This window comes from Takifugu flavidus, chromosome 3, assembly GCF_003711565.1.
Source record: "Takifugu flavidus isolate HTHZ2018 chromosome 3, ASM371156v2, whole genome shotgun sequence".
Taxonomy (NCBI): domain Eukaryota; kingdom Metazoa; phylum Chordata; class Actinopteri; order Tetraodontiformes; family Tetraodontidae; genus Takifugu; species Takifugu flavidus.
In genome coordinates this window covers 4,369,722-4,391,730 of record NC_079522.1, presented here as the reverse complement: position 1 = coordinate 4,391,730, position 22,009 = coordinate 4,369,722, and the positions used below count along the sequence as shown (strand labels likewise).

Below are 22,009 nucleotides of genomic sequence, written 5' to 3'. Positions count from 1 at the left end.
CTACTACAGCTGATAACATTCACTGCTATCAAAGTCCAACTGATGCTTTGAATATGGAAAGGAGCTGACAATGGGAAACAGTTCGCTCCCAGCGCTGATCAGAAGAAACAGTCTTCTCTCCGCGACAGATGCTGTGATAGACTGGTGCCCGGCTGTAGCGCGGTAGTCAAGGACGTCATAAAACCCAAGAGAAGAAACCCTTTTTTTATGATTAAACCTACATCGGGGATGTGTGCCTTAGCCTTTCTGGCCTTCGTCTCCCTCGTGAGCTGCGCGCTGCTGCAGGGGGTCCAGGCGAGAGTGGTGGAGGAATTCAGCCACGCCGACAGTTGCAAGGACTCTCTGTACATGGGCACTCCTCCTCGAGGCTTCATCAGCAGCTCTCTCAGGAAGATCTGTCAGCGGTACGGGAATACACCCCGCTATGTGACTCTGTACGACGCTAGCAAACACATCCCTGTCTACTCTGGCTACACGTTCAAGAAGTCAGATGGGGAGATGAGGGTGGACGTTCCATGGATGTTTGAGCCCCAGGTGAGTTTCCACTAGCTGTATTTAAGTGCAAATATCATCTTTAACAGTCGCGCTTTCATAATCACACGATTTTTGGCTATATTGTTTTAGTTTTATATCGTGTATGACGTGTTCTAAGACACGTCAGAATAGCGCTTTAATAGCAAATCCCAACCGTGAGTCTTTATTTCCACCCTTTCAGCTGGCTTCACCCAAAAGCAGCAGCAATATGGAGCCTTTCCTGACAACTCTAAACCCGCACATGAACATTGATGACACTCAAGCCGTACTAGAGGACTACGCCAACACCGTTCAGTATGAGCGTGGGCAGTTAAACCCTGCCGTGCACCAGGCCGACCAGCTGGACAAGGTTGCCACCTACACCTTGACCAACGTGGTCCCCCAGAGCAAGGAGTTCAAAACGGGCTCCTGGGCGAAATACCTGGACCTCATCCGCAGACGTTTAAACAACTACTGCCAGGGCACAGCCTACGTGGTGACCGGGGTCACGACCTCGGGGCACACCATCCATCGCAAAAATGTTGACCGAATTACGGTACCCGAGTATCTTTGGTCGGCTTACTGTTGTACAAAGTTTGACCAAAATGCACCATATTTTGAGCGATACAAGTTCCCGACATTCGCAGCTTACGGTTTAAATAATCGTGCCAATAATCACGTGGTGGAAGTTAGTCTCCAGAACCTTGAGGCTTTTATCAAGGAGAGGATGGAAGTTGACAACCTTCAGATCTTCTATGATAACTGCATGATTTGATTGCCATTGGTCAATTTATTAATAATTTAAAAAAAATGTCAAAGAAAACTGAAAACTAAGATGTGTCCTTGATTCAAATGATCCAATTAAATGTCAAAAATAAAATGTAAGAACTGGCTTTTTTAAAATATTTCTTGTGTGTTGAAACTTGCGATTGTAGGCAGTCATGGGTCTAAATTTACAAAAATCCACTGTCTAAAAAATAACACAAATTTTAAAATTTGCAATGCTGGAGCCTATTCTTGCCACTTTAAATATTCCAATTGAGCTTTTTTTATTAGAGCTTTTGTCTTTGCCTATTAAACACAAGGGAGACCCAAGTTTGAATATTTTATATTTACGGTCATTATCACTTTCTTCCGCTAGGTGGCAGTGTTTCATATGTCCCACTGCGTAACACATCCAAATAAGTTCATCAACGTAGTTTTTCATTCTCTGTGCTTGGTTTTCTTATCTTCTGGCTGTCTGGGGCATGCAAAGGTTATAAAATGAATCCTGATTCAGAGAGGATACTCTTTTCCATGCCACCCATCCACGCCTCTGTAGCTCCGTCTGTTCCAGTTCACAGCCGTAATAGTGAGGGTCCGCCACTAATAAATAGCTCCCCGTGTCCCCAGAACACACTCCTAATATTCCCTTGGAAGAGTTGTCCCTGTCCCCTCCCATCATGACCGGTGATCCGTGCTTCTCAAAATGCTGGTAGAGGTCTTCCACCGCAACGCGCTCCAGATCTGCGCCTCCGCCTCTGACATGGACCAACTTACAGGGAACGTCGAAGACGCAGTCGAGCACCAGCGACGCTTCCACTGTCCCTATCCACTCCTTGGAGTTTAGGAACGACTCCGGTTTATCGCCCATTTTGACCAAGGCTTGTTGGATTTCGGGTAGGCTTGGTATTCGCTGGTTAACGTTCCGGTTATGGCAAAGCCAGGAAGCCATAGTCTGGACGGTGCGGTAGCCACAACCCCAGCCTCGGTCATCCTGTCCATCGCAACCATAGTGGAAGTAGAGATAGTCTCCGTTCACCAGAGAGCACTTCAAAGGCGCACATACGGGATTTATAAGCCCGATGTGGACATTTTTAGACAATGCTCTTATCATGCATCCGCATTTGCAGTCTTCGGATGCACTTGTTCCCCAGTCAATCGTCTCCTCAGACTCCACTACCAGAGACTTTTGATCCATTATTCAAGATTCATGTATTCCGACGTCAGGTCAATCAAAAATCTTTCCGCTAAAAAAACAAACAGCGACATAAGATTTACGTGTGTTATAGTTCTCCTTATACAGACGTTCTGCTTAAAATACTCAGGGTTTATTAAAACAAATCCCACAGTTGCCGGTTGCAACTTCTATAATGGTCCGGCGATCCTTAAACCGAATTTCAGTTCCGCTTTCACTTCGTTTCCATTTTTAACGGGAAATTCAAGATATGGACCGCAAACGTGTTAAACAGGAAAACACAAATATCTGGCAATAGACAGATTATTAGCACTTATTATTAACACTTTAAACCTATAAAGCGTTTAACTAGCAGCAGAACACTAAGAGAAAAAGACGCAATGGCTAAATAAATAAATGAATATCCTGTGAAAGAATTAATATAATAGTGGGTTTGAATCAGCACTGCAAAACAGCACGGCTTTTGTCCTAAAAGCCATCCCTCTAATTGCTAAACAGTGACTACAGCAACTTTTTGGCTGACTGTTTGCACCTACGTCACAAGTTGATTGCTTTTTTTCAAATCTGGCAATCAAGCATGGAGAGGCAAGATAACACAATGTTGTCCAAATCATTTTGCACCTTACTGGATGCCAGTGTGTACGCAAGTTCCTGTTGTCCGAGGATATCTCCACACCAAAACAGATCAGTCAGTCACAGGATCAACAAAGGTGACGGGGACAAAAGAATGGCGGTGGCTTTCCCGACCTCGTAAGTCCACGTGCACTTATCTATGAAACCCAGCACCACGTGTGGGTGTCAGCCTACTCAAACGCACGGAGAACTTCCACCAAAGCAGTTAAGGAAGTACGGTACAAACTATAATATTGCGCTAAAATAGGCACCATTGTATGTTACAGCTCCTGTCCCATGAGAGGAAACATGACAGGACAATGTGTAGCTCTCTGGTACGCGGTAGTGTTTCAAGTGGTCCATAGATTCAGGACGTGGCAGTACAGCGACGACTTGGCCCAAAGGGGGGTTTATGAATGGAATAGCTGAAAGTAAAGAGTTCCCCTCCTGCTGTGTTGTAGAGGGTTGTATATTTAAGAATATCCGACACATTACTTCCACTGAAGTTGAGGTTCGATGAAGATAATAATAAATAGGATTTTTTTTTAGCCATTGGCCCACATCTAGGAGAGCATTGGCTGTTCTGTATTTCCACTATTTAAAACAAAGCAAATACAGCAAATTAGTTGGCTAAATATCTAAAAAATAAAAAAATTACATCTTGCTAAGAGTTGTATGTCAAAGAATGCGATAGGCTACATCATACAAGTGGCTCTTGGTCACCACATACAGCACAATTTGATCTGCTAAAATAATCAATAAATAATGAGTACTCCAAATGTTTCTTTTATATTTTGTGACGAACGAAGTAATCAAATATTCTCGTTTTTTGAAACTGTCCTTTTCCAAATCGTCATATTAACTGTTTGAATTTTATGCAATTTTATCATTTACTCATGTCCATTTTAACCTTAAGATTATAGTGGATCCACAGACGCAAAAAAAATCATCATACTGGACTTAAAATTGAGGTTTTTCCCATTGTGATCAGACCAACTTCTGGAAATAATTTGATATATACATTTGACAGTGCGCTCCCTGTGGACAGATACAGAACTGCAGTTAGTGCATTTCATGAATTTAGCTCTAAGAATGACACGCCGGATTTGAGGTAATTTATTCTTCTTGCTTTTGCATTGAAATATATCATATTACCTGAATACCTCTGTGGGTCCAGGTCCTCTCTTCTCAGACTTCTTTGTTGATTGTGGGGGTGGATCTTGGGCCTGTGAGGCGTTTGCACCCTCTATGCTAACCAGCATTGGTTCTGGATCTCTGGACGTGGGGTCTCCACAGGACTCCTCTTTGTCGCTGGATGTGTAGCCTTTGCTTTGACCTATTGCAATCAGAAGGGGTTGATGAGTGTGTTTTGAAGGTCTAATGGTGATACAGGACACGTTGGATAAGCATTACTTTATATGGAGGCTCATGGAGAGAGGAAGTCATTATGTGCACATGTCGACCAAGAGGCCAGGACAAAAGCGTGCGCCCTGGAAACAAAAGGTCGATTGGATAACAGGAGGTGTGAGATTCGGGCAGCTCGGACCCAAATATACTGCTTTAAAGCAACTCACGTGCCATGAATTGAGCGCTCCGGCCTTGACTTTAATACTGTATTAGCAACTTTATTTTTAGCTTCAAGTAGAAAGTCTTAAAAAGATTGGATATTTTGCTATGCTTTGGCTTTACGTTTACAGACAGCTTTTCAACCATTGTAGATTAAATTTGCTGCTGAGAAGCCAGAAAAATAGCTTTCATTCAAGAGGTTTTGCAGCATTTGTGTCACCATGAGTCATCAAAAAACATTAAAATCTTGCCACTGGAAACTTCACTTAAACTTAAACTTAAAAAAGCTTCTCTAATCACTACCTACACTCAGCCCCAATAACATAAAGACCAGAGAAGAAATCCAGCCCAGAACCCATGACTGCATAATCATGGGATCGATCCAGTGACGTGACAATGCCCGCGAGACGAAAATGCTAACATCGGACGTCATCAGTGTCTCCTGTCTCGGCTCCTGCCTTGTCTGCGGCATCCCTCGTGGTCAGTCCTCCCTATTCTTTTATGTCAGCTTCCTGTCTTCTGTCGCGCCACAGGAGTAGACCTTGCTGGCCGGGGGCCAGACCTGGACGAGGAAAGCAAAACACACACACACACACACACAAATATAGCAACGGCGCATTACTTTGTTTATGAGCAAAAAGGGGAGGGACAGGGAAAAGTGTATTTGTGTTCATCCCCAATTTTGCACCCCCACCCCCCCCATACCTCTGTCCCATCCAAGGAGTCAGTGAGACTGGACTCCCCTGCCCCCGCACTCCCTGCACAGCCCTCGCCTGCCCCCCCACCGACACCCCACCCCAGCCCCTGGTCACTATGGTCGCGGAGCATGGCTCGCAGCACGTACCTCGTCTCGCTCGCCACCCGCGCCGTGTTTCATTGGCTCAGACATAAGCAAACAGCCCTTTGAGCACACAGTGTGATAATCTGTAAACACTGTTTTAAGTTTACAACAGCGGTGACCATGAAATACTGGAAAAAGAGGCAGACTTGGTAGATACAGAATTTGCAGTGTAAACTTCCAAATGGCGCCAATTGGGAAGTCTGACATACGACACCAATAACCTGGTTACTTTAATGCAATGGCCCTCTTGGATGTGACGTTTGGGGATTAAAACAATAGCATGTATGGTTTATAAGGAAATGCTTTCAACATATAAGAGAGGCTTCAGTATTCGCGCCTATTTGTATAGGTTTCACCCTCCCACTGTTCGGTCTTTGTGTGTGTGCACACACGTGTGCAGCTGTTCCATACGTGCATCATCCGCATGCTTATGAAAAAGCAAACACGCATACGTGTTCTGTAACCGTTTATCAGCGTAAGTTTCCAGGTATTTGTGCCAGTGAATTTACGGTATCTATGTCAGCTGATAAGTGAGCGCTGAACCCTAGAAATGCCGATGCAGATGCAGGCGCACTTCCTGTCTGATGGAGGAGCCGCTGGCAGCCCCCTGGAAAGCACTTTGAGCTCCAGAAAGAGCTTTAAGGACTTCCTGGAAAGGTCAATATTTCCTTTGTTTTGGCTCAAAAGTTAGTTTTGTAGGGGGGTGGGGTGGGGGTGGGGGGTTACGGTGAGGACAGAGGATATCAACACGTGCACAGGATGGAATTAATATATAAGTTCCCCTTCCGTCCTATTATTGTACTTAAACACGTGGGTATAGTGAGACTTGTATGCTGAGTGATGAGATGTTCCGGCAGCTACTGGATTTGTTTGAACTCTTTCCCACATCGATCACCATACTGAAAGAAAACCATTCAAGCAAGGGCGACGATTGAGCTGGGAATGGGAAGGATTCTTCAAATAGCCTATTCATCCAGTGGTGGACATTTGTTTAGATGTCACAGAGAAATTCGAACAATTTCCATCTAGACAACTGCAAAATCATCCTGATTTTGGGTTAATATGCGCTTTCAGTTTAGCAACATTTGCCCAGGTTGGAGCAGCAATTACAGCTGTGGACATGGCAAAACACATCTGGCACATCCGGCTGCCATTGGCGGTGGGCTCACCAGTGAAAGATTTTCAGATCCTTTCAGCTTTTTCACACTTCTGCCAGGTAGGGGTGTAGTGAGCGGGTGGTCAGGGGTTGATGAGCCAAAAGGTCCAATCTTGTTTCTCACAAAGCATCCCTTGGGTCCTCCAGGTGGGATTTTAGGGGGCTACCATCTGGACTCTCCATAAAACCCAGATGGTTGACCTTCCCGAAGCTTGGAAGGATCTCTGGAGCTCAGCCACAGTGCCCGTCGGGGGTTAGTTTTACACCAGAAAGTGCACCGACACTTTCCGGGTCGGCCCATGATGAACATCTCTCTTGATTGACTTGACCTGAACATGGCAGACAAGAGAGGAGACACCTTCAATGAATAACAGAATGTAATAACACACGGTCCAAAAACATTACATTGATCAAAGAATCTTAACGGACTTTTACACAGCCTATAGAACACCCACCATCCTGATTTAGGAGGAAGCTGTGAATGGTATGAATAGATGCACAATATGCAGAGAACTCAGCCAACAATATGGTTCAAATTCCTGGTTCAGACTCTTTTTGGATGGAGTTTGCAGGCGTCCAATAGGCTGTCGGGAGACTTATGAGTGTGGCTGAATGAACGGTGTTTTCTTTTCCACATCGATCCTTATTACAATGATTATAAATGCATGTAGAAACTGAGGTTGACCAAATAAATGCAAGGCATCCTCAGGACTTGTCTGTGTGTCTGTGTGTGTATTCCCCAAAAACAACAGGATGCCACCAAGCAGCACAATTAACCTCACTGTGGCCATCAGACATGACAGTTTAGAAAACAGTGATTCTGACAATCAGCACGGTGGCTTATTTGAAATTTCCTCCCAAGTAAATATTTACACCAGCACTTTCTATAATGTTTGGAAACGGATGTCTCCAAGCTGTTTCAATTTACTTTTTTTTTTTTGCCCCAACCCACATGTTTCTTTCTTAAAATCCTTTTATTTTGACAACAATGAAAGAACGCATTTTGAGGGGCTTTAAGGAAGGACGTAGCCCCGATTGTCATCGCAGAAACAATGCGTATTTATTTTTAATTTATTAATTCGAAAAAAATCAAACGGGATGGGTTTTTAGAAACACCTACCGGATAAGTGTAGCAGATCCACAAAAGACCTTCGTTTCCAATTAATGGCCAATAGACGGACCTCTGGGCCAAACCGGGACGACTCTGAGAGAGGCTATGCGGACACCGCTATGGAGTTTCCCAGTGAGTTATGGACAAGCCTTCATGGTTTTTCCCCACTCTACACTGCCTTTAGTCTATTTTCATGGGTGGGGTGTGCATACACGGGTTGATGTTTAATCGCTCGCCGCGGCGCGTAAAAAAGGCGCCTCCTCGTCTTTGCGGGTTATCGCGTTATCGCTATATCCTTTGCGGGGAGTAAATAAAAGGTTTCACCAAAGCCCTGCAGTGATGCAAAGCCTGGAGGGGAGACGGTCCTCGCCAACAGCTGTTGCAGCTCTCTGTCTGGACGCGGCTGGAGCGCCGCGCACCGCGACGGGTTCGTGCGTAAAAGAAGGATCCGATCCGCGCCTTTGCGGGGACCTATTAAAATAGCTGTGAATCGCTTTTTTTCTTTTCCTTTCATTTTTTTTTTGCGAGGAGAAAATTATTTCACGATGTTTTTAAACGATGCGCCACCTGATCGCGAATGTTGCAGAAAACGGGTAGAGGTAAGTGCGTGTGGGGTGACGTGGGCGCAGCAGGATTTTCACATTTTACCAAACGTTTGCATGGCTGCTGGTTCGAGCTGCATTCTAAAGGCATCTGTGGCGCGCGAAGACATTAGTAAAAGCAAACACAGCGCTGTGGCTTTCTCGGTTGGGGTCTGTGTGCTTTGCGCAAATTGTGCCAAATTCCGCATCTCACGAGATCTCGCGGCTGGCAGCCGATTGTTGTGTTGTCTTTCTGATCCAGAAAACTTGTACTTTTTTGGGAGGCGGATGTGTGGTCCGTTACGCTTCGGTAGCATGACACAGCAGATTGGAAGGGCACTGGCTGCAGCGTTACAGGTGACCTGCACACTCTTTTCAGCAGACACGGTTACGTGCCCGCAGCGGTGGAGGATTCCGGCTAAGGCGTGCAGAAAAGGATGTTGAGGAGTCATCTGATTGTGGCCGACTGGGTCCAACTCTGCAGTTGATCGGGGGGGGGGAAAGGTGCTTCTAGGAGGTTGTGAGCCACTTAAAAGCAGCCATTCTGGAGCGTGCCCTTTATACCGTCGTTGGTTAAAATAGCCCATTGTTGAAGCCATCATCTCACGTGTGCGCGGCCCACGTTGGAAAGCATCTGTCACATACCTGGAGTGAAGCACTGCCATTATCCACTTTGGGCCACAGCTTCCACTTTAAAATAGCAACAAGGATTTGGCAGCCGAGCACTAGCCGTTAAACTTTTAGCCTGGCCATAGTCCTGGATCGCAAATTCCACCACCTTGGTGATAATGTGATGGAAGAAAGAGTGAGAGAGAGAGAGGGGGAACCTGCCAGTGAACAGGTCAGAGTCATGCATTCTCACGTAGGCCCCAGTGGAGGTGAAAGGGTCGCGCATAATCCCCAAGCTGAGTCACACACTTATCCAACCACGTGGTCATCTTATAGGAAATGACAAATCAAAGGGGAGAAGAAAAGAGTGTGCTTATGCTGCCTCTGATCAGTATAAACCATTCAGTGGATTCTAGTAGATTAGGGTCCGTTATAAGGAGGTTGGGGACGTCCTTAAATCTACAAGTTCTAATATGAAATAAGAGAGAGCTGGTATTTGCCTCAGTAACCTTTCTAGGAGGCATCCTCAAGGTCCCCTACTTGGCTCGGGGTCCAAAGCAGCTGCCTCCTTTGCTGACTATAGAGCATGGAACACACTCCACTCTGGGAAACCACACTGTCGAACGTGCCTTGGCTGTTTGTGGGTGTGGAAAGATGGATTTTCTGTGGTCTGTAGGAAGCAACAACGGAGGAAAGTGAGGAAAACTGTACCATCAGCAGGAGGTTCCCCCATATTAGCCTGATCCTGTTCAAGGTTTCTTCCTGTTAAAAGGGAGATTTTCTTTGCCACTGTTACCCCCCCTCAAAACTGGTGGTAATGGTGATCAAAAAGCTGCCGCAGCTCTGATGCCCGCTTGTTTCCGCAGAGTTTACAGAAATATGAGTCAGATTTATTGACACAGCCTGTTGTACGCCTTGTAGAATGCTGCCTCCGCAGGGCGTGCGGGGCAACAACAGGGCAGGGAGTTTAAACTGATTATACTTTTGACCTCTGAGGCTCAATGTACTGCTAGTCATGGTATTTTCACTCTTGACACTATTCGCTGGCACTCGGTGTGGCGGAAGAGTCAGTACGACCTCTCTGGGAGTTCAACGCTGTTCATGAGAGCCGCGCTGGAAGGCCGGACTCGTATAGGAAGCGGGAACACGGGAAAATCACACATTCAAACCCTTGTGAAAGAGGGCATTCAGCGCGCATTCATAGAACCCAAGGCTTGAAATCCACATGACCCATAAACTCTACAAACTGCTCTTAATTCCACAAAATATCCATGCCACAGTTCAGGGCGTGCTTCCATGGCCTGTCAGGCCAGACATTTTATATAAATTAAACAATAAGGGCATGTGTCATCACTGTGGAGGGGTGATGAAGCCAGCTGCTGTTTGGAAATCAGAACATCAAGGGGAGAATCCAAAACATCGAGGTATTGGCTGACTGTGCATAATGCAAACTAAAAGCAACTGTAGTTGATCTGTTTGCCCAACAGAAAATTCCACAACTCCAAGTGTGAATTGTGCTGTAAAAAATAATGGAAAAGGAAAATCTGTTCTAATTAATTTAAAAAAAAAACAACCCAGAATAACTGCAAAGTCACATTATACACTTCAGTCATTCAAAATGCAGAAACCAATGATTCTACACACAGAAATCATGTAAGCCTGGGATGACCACGGCCTCAGAGTGACCTGGTCTACCGCCATTACACATGTAAATGGGCTTCGCAGCACAGAGGCATTTGTGATCCCAATGATTTTTTAAAGACTTGTCAGCGATTCTGAGGCTTCTTTAATACCTGCAGAACGTGACTTGGGTCCAGATGAGTAGTGCGTTGTCACATGTGTGAGTCACTGTCAACATACACATCAGAGAGAAATACCTCTCTACAAATATTAGCTTTTGACCTTTACCTTGCTAACAGTTGCCTTTTCCTGGAGCTTGAGGGCCACAACCTCCATGAAACGTGAAATTAGCAGAGCTAACGTAACCGTATTACGTTCTGTCACATGAGGTTCGGGCTTGACTTTTTAATATGTTTTTGTTAGGTAGCATTAGCTTACAGTGTGAATGCGGATGGGCTAGCCTCGAAGACAGGAAGTGAGCCAAAGAGGTGAAGCGATGTAAAGTCTGACCTGCAGACTTGGTGCTCATTAAGATGTGGTCAGTGGACCATTTATTGGGGCTATATTTCTGGTTTTGGTCCTGGCCAGTCGCTCTTTTCCCTGGTCAGCACTTCTTATAGACATTACTCAAGCACGTGGCTCATCCTGGTCCTTAAACACCCTTAAGTTTAATCCTCCCTGCTGCTTTTTATTCTTTCTTCCTGTTGCTCCACCAATCGTTGACCCCTTTTTTCTGTCTGGGATCGCAGGATTGCTTGCCTTCCTGTTGATCGTGTTGGAGTGGACCCAGCCAAGCCTGCCATCCCCACTGAGGCCTATTTGTGACCTGAGAGTCCTGAACCATTTTATCAAGGAGGCACAAGACGCAGAAGCGGCCATGGTCAGAGAGACGTCAATGCATGAATATTTAGGGAAAGTGAAAGGAAAAGAAGCTAAAGCTTTGATCCAATGTTGTGACTCTTTCTGAATCCCTTTAGAAGTTGTGTAGTGAGGGATGTACCCTGTCAGATACCGTGATTGTTCCCCAAACAACAGTTGAGTTTGATGTCTGGGAGAAGAAAAGCGTAAGTAAACACAGAAAAAGAAGCTGCACATTTCTCTTAAACTCAGCCCACGTTTGTGTTCCGTGTTAACTTATTTTATTTGCTTTTACAAGGCATTAGCTAAAGCCCAGGAGGTGCAGTCCGGCTTATGGCTCTTGCAGGAGGCCTTCAACTTCCTGAGGACGTCGGTCACCAACACGGCCCTGCACAGCCACATCGACAACTCTGTCCGAAACCTGCTCAGCGTCAACGCCGTGCTGCGCAGCCTCAACATCCAGGTGAGCTCGCGCCCCAGCCGTCAGCACTACCGCCTCTCTGGGATTGGGCTTTCCTCAAAGTCCAACCTCAAGTCGGAATGATCTCAGTACGAAGCCAATGGGTGAATCCTCAGTCTCGCACAGGGATCCCTTGTATCTCCTTTCAAGAAAGAAGGTGTAGGAAACTGCCAAAACATTGGATCCTGTACATACGTTTCAAAAGTTTATGGAATTCCGCCTACATGAATAAGACTTGTCTCATGGAATCTAAGCCCGTCAGGACAGTTCTCACAAAGACACTGTGAGAAGAAATAGGGGTTAAGGCAATTAGATACTCCACAAGGACGGAGAAAGAGGCACTATTTTCTGATTCCCTGATTTGGGAGCTCTTGATTGTTCTCAGCGTCGGCGCTCAGCAATGGTATCCTGTGATTGGTCAGAAATGGGACGTGGGTGTGGTTCATTCGGTAAATGTCTCTCATGAAAGGCTTGTACGGATGAAGATTGTGACACGTGCCGCAGTGGGAGGGGCCTATGAGGACTTCCCAGCACCTTCAGTGAGGTTTGAACGTCCTGCGCTCGCTGTTGTTCTCGCCACCTTGGAAAAATCGATTTTCTCAGATCCTTCCGAGTGTGTAACAGCCTGTAGAGATGGCAGTGCATATCGTTCCGAGGTAAAAGGGACGCTAATCCATCTGAACCACCGAGTGAATAGCAGAACTAACTGTTAAAGGTAGAAGCGAAACCGATTTGTACAATTTTGGGGTATAATCTTTTGGCGCATTTTGTTGAATTCTTCAATTCATACCTGACATTTAAAGGAAAATTGATAGAAAGACCCATTAAAGTTACTTTGGTCTCTTCCCCTCGCTAAGGAATTCACACCACCAGCCAGCGCAGCGGAGATTGAGGGAACATGGCGGGTATCCACGGCGACAGAGCTGCTCCAAGTCCACATCAACTTCCTGCGGGGCAAGGTGCGCCTCATCCTCCTGGACGCGCAGGCCTGTCAGCAAGACGTCAGCTGATGCCGGCTGACATTTCCACTCCGGGGGAAAGAGAGTTTGTGTTTCCGAAAGGCAAAGGAGGGACATGACGCCACCGAGCCGCGCTCTGCCTGCTGGACGTGGCGAGAAGAGAGGGAGCGAACCGTCCTCACGCTGAGCGACAGGGAAAGGACGGTCCGACGGGACACGAAAGAACCTGAATGTAGAATCATGGAATTGGAGAAGCACATTCTGATCAGTTAATCCAATGGGAAGCACTGCTCCTGTAGCTGTTCTACTGGCACTCACTTGCACTTTGTGTGTGAATGTACTTTTGTCTTTAAGACTGCATGCACGTACGTTATCCGTTTCCCGCGAATCTGACCCGACGTTCACAAAAAACCAAAACGCTCGCACGTGGAAATTTAAGGTCGGCGTGTGGGAGGCAGGAAAAGGTGAACATTTCAACCCGCGTGGTATCTGTGACACCTGCCTCGCTCAAACGTTAGTCACTTCTCCTTTTTTTTTTATTCAAATACATTTTGTAATGTGATATTTATACACTTTTATACTTTTTCACTACTTTCTGTGTCGGTTGGCCTCGTGCTGCCTTTTTTGAAATCTTGTTTTCTCCCAAATAATCACAGCTTTACGTATCTGGGCAGAGAAGGAGATTAGCGGGGACGTGTTTTGTAGGAAAATGCCATTTTTGCTTTGCAATGTTTAGCAGAATCTGACGCTAATAACGTTTCCTCGCTCCATTAGTTTTCCCTGGGAACTTGAGACTAGTTGTGTTCTTCCTTGTTTTTTCCCCCTTATTTTTACATCTCGTTGTGCAAGTGGAAGACGTTTTGAGGATGTTTGCACACGTTTTGTTTCCTGTTATTTTTGACTTGATTTGTCCCATCACTGTATGGTTTGCTATTTAAAATGCCAAATGTTTTTTTCTCGAGTGAAGAAACGATGGATGGAAACACAACAAGGGGAAGTCTGCCTGTTTTGTTCCGTTATCTTTGTTTTGCTGAAGCTGTTGAGTTAATGAGCTTGTTCAGACAAAATGAACAACACATTTTATTCAAAGACAGCAGCGGAACATGCTCAAAGTTCACTTCACGTTCCAACAAATGCACATTTTTCTGGATTTTTTCCCCAGCCTTCTCATTACGCCACAAGCGTGTCACTACATTTCAACAGACTGCTGCCCTCTAGTGGACGACTACGACAACAACCAGCCTGACACTTTTAACTTAAATTTTCTGCGAAATATTTTTTAAATTATATACACGATTTACCTTTACGCTCCTTGGGAGAGGACTTCTGATGAAAGACAGTTCAAAATATGGCACAGCCATGAGCACATCAACACCATGCTGAGGTTTCAAAATGGCAAACATCACTGACACGTTTAAGGCATGCAAAGTGAACGAAACAGAATCAAATATTGTGTCAGCTGGCAGCTCCATTTGAGGCATTACAACACAGTCCAATGATACCTATGCAGCCCATAATCTGCATGCTGTTTGTGGGATGACACAGTCCCTGCACCCATGTTTGCCTAATCTGGGGTTATGGGTATACAAAGAGCACATGAAGCCTCATACTGTCACTGTGGGTCTGGATAGAAAACCTTAATGTGGATAGCAGAGTTGTTGCGCGTACGTGTCATGGGCTCTCTGGCTTCATCGGGATCGTCCGGCTCCAGATCGTCCACGAGCTCCACCGTGGAGGTGTTGGCCGCCAGCTGCAGCACCCCCTGACTGCTGGCCTGCAGCTGGAGGGCGATGTTGATGGCCCTGTTAATGGCCAGGCCCAGACCGTGAATGCAGATCTCCCTGTGGCCGCCTCCTTCCAGGAGCTTCTGACAGCGTGCCAACTGTGCCCGGAAATCCGTCTTCATGTTAACATACACGTCGTTCCGCCTCTTTGGCAGCTTCCTAGGGAGGCGCTTCCGAAGTGTATACTCCACTGGGTCCATCTCCACAGTCACGGGGGTGGACTCGGCGTGCACTTGTGCCGACTGAGAGGCAATCGACATTCCTGGGATCCGTGGCTCCATCAAGTTTCAGTAGATGTGTGGGCTGAATAACCAGCTGGGGATAAACACAAACAGGACGCCAAAATAGCGTGTGGTTGCATTGAGATCAGGTCTGAGGTCCAAATGATGAGAAAATGTTCTCCTTGACTGCGGTCGATACAATAAAGAAATAAAAGTGATTTCATGGAAAAGACAAGTACAATAACAAAAAGAAATAAAAACAGTAACTGCAACAATAAAAGCATCTGCAACTATGCAGAGCGAAAAATATTACGGGAGCGGTCGAAAGTTAGCAATGTTCGGTAACCTTTTCAGCTTCAGTCGGGGACGTCTTCAAGAAAACATCGAAACTATTTAAAACATTCTTTTACCCGTAATAAAATAGCATCTTACTGTCTGAAACCAATGTGAAAAGGCCATGAATTCGGATCTCCGGAGTTCATAACTAAGCCTGGTAAACCTATGGCTAGCGCCAGCTACCAGTTTTAGTCCTTCAATCACCGTATTATAGTAAGATGTATACGTGTTTTTACCCAAATGGTTTATTTTAAAAATCACAAACTTACCTTTTAATATAACCCCTTAGAAATAAATACACTTTTCTTATCGATGGAGTTTAGAAAAACATTGCATTTAGCACAAAATTGCTGTTAGGTTTCAGTGCCCCGGAAGTAATGTCTCAGGGTCGCGCATCAATTTCCGCTATTCCACCCGCGTTACGTCATCAACTGCGCGTTCTCGCAAGGATTCATGGGAGCTAACACCGCCCTCACGTGGTTTTGATTCACATTTCCCACTTAAGACCTCAGGAATACAAATAAAAAAATACACGGCAGAGAAATTCATCTCTTTTTTCAAGTCTTTTTGATTTGATCTTTTTGATTTTGATTAACTTTGCACAAATACAACTTCAACAACCTCTGATCCCTCCTGGCATTTTTGGGACTTTTAAAATATGCTCTTCCACGATCCACAATTGCAACCAAATTGTTCGTTCTGCACACAAAACGAGGGGAGTTGTCCATTTAACATCGTGCACTAGCCCCACATTTTGGAATCCATTTGTCTTTTCCTATATCGCTTTTGAGATAATGAGAATAACTCAATTTAGTATTCAACTAAACCTCTTTCAAACAGGTTTGCCCTGCTCCACAATTTCTCTTTATACACCACATTTAGTCATACTGGACTGAAAAATGAAATATTTTCGAAGGTGAACACAACAACGTGTTAAAATTGATTGTAATATACATAGAGTCCCACATCTGTGTAGCACTTTTAGACATTAAGGGTGAAATATTTATAGACCATAATAGTTGTGCCCATAACTCCTGATTTGTCGCCACCTGGTGGATAAATAAGAAACTGCAGTTAATGCCTCGCTGACGACCACGGTCCACCTGTCAGGTTCACGTACTGATGAGGCACTGAAACGAAAACCGAAAGTGATTTCATCAGTAATGTAAGTGGACTAAAGACGAGTTCGCCTGCTTTTGGTGACCGATTCTTCCTGAACTTCTACACATTAAACCACACAATCAGGTAAATATACCGAAATTTTAATTTCTTCAACAGGATTTTTATTCTCGTCGCTTGTAACACCGACTGTTTTTGTTTAGCTTCACTTTTTTGTCTGTCATCCTCAAGCGGGCCTGTTTGGAGTTTTTGTTTTGCTTTTTTAAAGAGTTTAGTACCTAAGCTGTGGAGGATCATGCACTATATTGTAAATGTTTGCGGAATTAACGTTTTTATTAAATTGCGTTTTACGGGACCACGCGTAATAATTCACGTAATTGTTTCGGTTTCGGTGCTTCCAAAGCCAGACGCACAACATGTCAGATCCATTCCGCATATCTTTTTGTGCCATGCCTGACCAGTGATAAATTGATAAACAGTGGAAATTCATGTTTAAAGGCTGGCCTGGTGCCTTTATGGCTGATATGGGACGCAGTAAAGGTGCTTTGTTAAAGGTGAAAAATAACGAAAAAAAGAAGGTGCTTAAACTAACGGATTAACTTTAACATGAAGTGATTTTGTTTCCATCACTTGAGCTCTGTCCATGAGCATTTAGAGATGTTATTTTTGGTTTCTGTGCGCAGAAGGAATCCAGATCAAGTGTGAATTGCTGAAATGCAGAACAGGAATGAGAATGTAAGTGTTTCTGTCTCTAACCTGAAATATAAACGCAGCAATCACTGGAATAATCAAGACTCTGTATCACACACTTGTTCTAAATGTTTTCTCTCACTCAACAAATCAGGTCTCTAAACCCTCTGGTGAGATTCCTCATGGAGGAGGAAATGCTGTGTCACCAGCGCCCTTCTGTAGAAGTAAGTGTGACTGTCAGGTTCACTAACCAGCACAAGACTATTAAACATTAACAGCTGGATACCAGTGCGCTCAGACATACTCATGATTTAATGCACAACTAGCTGAACTAGCCAGGCCTTGCGAGCTTTCGTACCCTTGAGCAAGGTATCGAACCCCCAAAGATCACGTAGGACCCTCCCAACAGTTACACATGTTTACAGAACAAACTGGGCTTGGAGTGATGAGCATCATCATACTTCATCTGGATTTGGATGAATTCCTGCTGCGATCAGGGCTTGGCTGGCTCCTGCCCCATAGATGGACAGGAAGCTATTTTCTCCCCCAAAATTACTATTCATACCTTTTTAATGTGACACTGAAAAATCATACTTAAAAGTGATTATTAGAAATGTATTCTTTTAAAAATAAATAAAACCAAATCATTAAACAGGGGGCGCCATAACAACCCTCCATTGACCAGTCTAATGCCCTGCAGGGTGTATCCTACCATGGATGGATGGATGGATGGATGATGGATGGATGGATGATGGATGGATGATGGATGATGGATGATGGATGGATGGAAGGATGGATGGATGGATGGATGATGGATGGATGGATGGATGATGGATGGATGATGGATGATGGATGATGGATGGATGGAAGGATGGATGGATGGATGGATGATGGATGGATGGATGATGGATGGATGGATTGATGGATGGATGGATGGATGGATGGATGATGGATGGATGGATGGATGATGGATGGATGGATGGTGATGGATGGATGGATGATGGATGGATGGATGGATGATGGATGGATGGATGATGGATGGATGGATGATGGATGGATAGATGGATGGATGATGGATGGATGATGGATGGATGGATGATGGAAGGATGGATGGATGATGGATGATGGATGATGGATGGATGGATGATGGAGGATGGATGATGATGGATGGATGGATGATGGATGATGGATGGATGGATGGATGGATGATGGATGGATGGATGGATGATGGATGGATGATAGATGGAAGGATGGATGGATTGATGGATGGATGATGGATGGATGATGGATGGATGGATGATGGATGGATGATGGATAGATGGATGATGGATGGATGGATGGATGATGGATGATAGATGGATGATGGATGGATGGATAGATGAGGATGGATGGATGGATGATGGAAGAATGGATGGATGATGGATGGATGATGGATGGATGATGGATGGATGATGGATGGATGATAGATGGATGGATGGATGGATGGATGGAAGGATGGATGGATGATGGATGGATGATGGATGGATGATGGATGATGGATGGATGGATGATGGATGGATGATGGATGATGATGGATGGTGGATGGATGATGGATGGATTGATGATGGATGGATGGATGATGGATGGATGGTGGATGGATGATGGATGATGGATGATGATGATGGATGGATTGATGGATGGATGATGGATGGATGGATGATGGATGATGGATGATGGATGATGGATGGATGATGGATGGATGGATGAGGATGGATGATGGATGGATGGATGGATGAGGATGGATGGATGGATGGATGGATGATGGATGATGGATGGTGGATGGATGATGGATGGATGATGGATGGATGGATGGATGATGGATGATGGATGGATGATGGATGGATGGATGATGGATGGATGGATGATGATGATGGATGGATGATGGATGGATGATGGATGGATGCATGGATGGATGATGGATGGATGGATGATGATGGATGGATGATGGATGATGGATGGATGGATGATGGGTGGATGGATGATGGTGGATGGATGATTGATGGATGGATGGATGGATGGATGGTGGATGGATGAAGGATGGATGGATGGAAGGATGGATGGATGATGGATGGATGATGATGGATGGATGGATGGATGATGGATGATGGATGGATGGATGATGGATGGATGATGATGGATGGATTATGGATGGGTGGATGGATGGATGGATGGATGGATGGATGATGGATGGATGGATGATGGATGGATAGATGGATGGATGATGATGGATGATGGATGGATGATGGAGGATGGATGATAGATGGATGGATGATGGATGATGGATGGATGATGGATGGATGCATGGATGGATGGATGGAGATGGATGGATGATGGATGGATGGATGGATGGATGGATGATGGATGGATGGTGGATAGATGGATAGATGGATGGATGGATGGATGGATGATGGATGGTGGATAGATGGATGGATGGATGGATGAAAGGATGGATGGATGATGGATGGATGGAGGATGGATGGATGATGGATGGATGATGGATGATGGATGATGGATGATGGATGGATGGATGATGGATGATGGATGGATGGATGGATGATGGATGGATGGATGATGGATGGATGATGGATGATGGATGGATGGTGGATGGATGATGGATGGATTGATGGATGGATGATGGATGGATGGATGGATGATGATGGATGATGGATGGATGATGGATGGATGGATGATGGATGGATGATGGATGGATAGATGGATGGATGATGGATGGATGATGGATGATGGATGGATGATGGATGGATGGATGGATGATGGATGATGGATGGATGATGGATGGATGGATGGATGATGGATGGAAGGATGGATGATGGATGGATGATGGATGGATGATGGATGGATGATGGATGGATGGATGATGGATGGATGGATGATGGATGATGATGGATGGTGGATGATGGATAGATGGATGGATGGATGGATGGATTGATGGATGGTGGATAGATGGATGGATGGATGGATGAAAGGATGGATGGATGATGGATGGATGGATGGATGGATGGATGGGGGATGGATGATGGATGATGGATGATGGATGATGGATGGATGGATGATGGATGATGGATGGATGGTGGATGGATGATGGATGGATGGATGATGGATGGATGATGGATGATGGATGGATGGTGGATGGATGATGGATGGATTGATGGATGGATGATGGATGGATGGATGGATGATGGATGGATGATGGATGGATGATGGATGGATGGATGATGGATGGATGATGGATGGATAGATGGATGGATGATGGATGGATGATGGATGATGGATGGATGATGGATGGATGGATGGATGATGGATGATGGATGGATGGATGGATGGATGGATGGATGATGGATGGAAGGATGGATGGATGGATGGATGATGGATGGATGATGGATGGATGCTGGATGGATGGATGATGGATGGATGGATGATGGATGATGGATGGATGGTGGATAGATGGATAGATGGATGGATGGATGGATGGATGATGGATGGTGGATAGATGGATGGATGGATGGATGAAAGGATGGATGGATGATGGATGGATGGAAGGATGGATGGATGATGGATCGATGGATGGATGATGGATGATGGATGATGGATGGATGGATGATGGATGATGGATGGATGGGTGGATGGATGATGGATGGATGGATGATGGATGGATGCTGGATGATGGATGATGGATGATGGATGGATGGGTGGATGGATGATGGATGGATTGATGGATGGATGATGGATGGAGGATGGATGGATGATGGATGGATGATGGATGGATGATGGATGGAGGATGATGGATGGATGGATGGATGGATGGATGATGGATGGATAGATGATGGATGATGGATGATGGATGATGGATGATGATGATGGATGGATGGATGATGGATGATGGATGGATGGGTGGATGGATGATGGATGGATTGATGGATGGATGATGGATGGATGGATGGATGATGGATGGATGGAGGATGGATGATGGATGGATGGATGATGGATGGAAGGATGGATGGATGGATGGATGATGTGGATGGATGGATGGATGGATGGATGATGGATGGATGATGGATGGATGGATGGAAGGATGGATGGATGGATGGATGATGGATGGATGGATGATGGATGGAAGGATGGATGGATGGATGGATGATGGATGGGATGGATGATGGATGGATGGATGATGGATGGATGATGGATGGATGGATGATGGATGGATGGATGGATGGATGATGGATGGATGGATGATGGATGGATGGATGGATGATGGATGGATGATGGATGGATGATGGATGGTCCTTCAAACGAGCTCCTCTCCTCGCAGGTGTCCCTCCACAGGAGGCGATCAGAGTCCTGAGTGTGGAGCAGGACTCAGTCACTCTTGCTTTCCCGCTCACCAGCACCTCTGCAGGCTACAAACTGCAGGTGGATTACTCATCTGACTCACATGCTGGCAGCCTGGTGATGGAGGACTACAAAGCTGTGCAGGTTCCAAACCTCCGTCCTGGCTGCAAATACACTTTCACCATCAAAAGGATTGCAGAAGATGGACGTCAAAGCATCGCATCCTCTCTATGGGCCTCAACAGGTGACTCACGATGATACAAGTTAGACTGTACGCTCATCTGTTAATGACATCATTGGTCAACTGGCGTCCAGTTTCAGGACCTAAGAGAAACTATTGTCCCCACAGATATCGGCAGTCTGACACAAATTAAAGTTTATCACACCAGCCTGGATTCACTGTCTCTGTGCTGGACTCCCCCTGCTGGAGAAGTGAAGAAATACATGGTGACCTGTCGCAAAGGCCAGGAGATTGTGCAGGAGTTAACAACAACAGACCCCCACATTACTGTCACAGATCTGGAGCCGGAGGAGTTTTACAATCTGGAGGTTTCTGCTGAGTTTGTGAATGGAAGAATAAGTAAACCAGCGATGACCACTGGTTGCACACGTGAGCGACATTATTTCAAT

At 45.3% G+C, this 22,009-nt stretch overlaps 4 protein-coding genes across 11 annotated transcripts; 2 read left to right on the top strand and 2 right to left on the bottom strand.

Moving 5' to 3' along the window:
• Positions 1–20: 20 nt before the first annotated feature.
• Positions 21–1,406, top strand: LOC130523397 (endonuclease domain-containing 1 protein-like). The gene is made up of 2 exons (XM_057028672.1): positions 21–534; positions 716–1,406. Exons 1-2 carry the CDS (start codon positions 208–210, stop codon positions 1,286–1,288), a joined length of 900 nt encoding a protein of 299 aa, XP_056884652.1. The 5' UTR covers positions 21–207; the 3' UTR covers positions 1,289–1,406.
• ufsp1 (UFM1-specific peptidase 1 (non-functional)) lies at positions 1,284–7,924 on the bottom strand. Of its 6 annotated transcripts, none has more exons than XM_057028677.1 (4): positions 7,766–7,924; positions 6,659–6,974; positions 4,238–5,210; positions 1,284–2,522 (listed from the first exon to the last, which is right to left on the bottom strand). In XM_057028677.1, exon 4 carries the CDS (start codon positions 2,471–2,473, stop codon positions 1,739–1,741), a length of 735 nt encoding a protein of 244 aa, XP_056884657.1. In that variant the 5' UTR covers positions 2,474–2,522; positions 4,238–5,210; positions 6,659–6,974; positions 7,766–7,924; the 3' UTR covers positions 1,284–1,738. The 6 variants fall into 6 exon arrangements, with proteins under 6 accessions (XP_056884657.1, XP_056884654.1, XP_056884658.1 ...); XM_057028674.1 differs by having other exon boundaries at positions 1,284–4,120; positions 4,246–5,210; XM_057028678.1 differs by having other exon boundaries at positions 4,246–5,210.
• epoa (erythropoietin a) lies at positions 7,769–13,834 on the top strand. Of its 2 annotated transcripts, none has more exons than XM_057028680.1 (5): positions 7,769–7,888; positions 11,316–11,446; positions 11,544–11,630; positions 11,723–11,887; positions 12,742–13,834. In XM_057028680.1, the coding sequence occupies exons 1-5, from the start codon at positions 7,810–7,812 to the stop codon at positions 12,892–12,894; spliced, it is 615 nt and encodes a 204-aa protein (XP_056884660.1). In that variant the 5' UTR covers positions 7,769–7,809; the 3' UTR covers positions 12,895–13,834. The 2 variants fall into 2 exon arrangements, with proteins under 2 accessions (XP_056884660.1, XP_056884661.1); XM_057028681.1 differs by lacking the exon at positions 7,769–7,888 and adding an exon at positions 8,093–8,355.
• Positions 13,835–13,910: 76 nt separating this feature from the next.
• On the bottom strand, positions 13,911–15,613 carry pop7 (POP7 homolog, ribonuclease P/MRP subunit). Of its 2 annotated transcripts, none has more exons than XM_057028682.1 (2): positions 15,454–15,613; positions 13,911–14,942 (listed from the first exon to the last, which is right to left on the bottom strand). In XM_057028682.1, the coding sequence occupies exon 2, from the start codon at positions 14,906–14,908 to the stop codon at positions 14,456–14,458; it is 453 nt and encodes a 150-aa protein (XP_056884662.1). In that variant the 5' UTR covers positions 14,909–14,942; positions 15,454–15,613; the 3' UTR covers positions 13,911–14,455. The 2 variants fall into 2 exon arrangements, with proteins under 2 accessions (XP_056884662.1, XP_056884663.1); XM_057028683.1 differs by having other exon boundaries at positions 13,911–15,034; positions 15,454–15,601.
• Between the last annotated feature and the right edge of the window lie 6,396 nt (positions 15,614–22,009).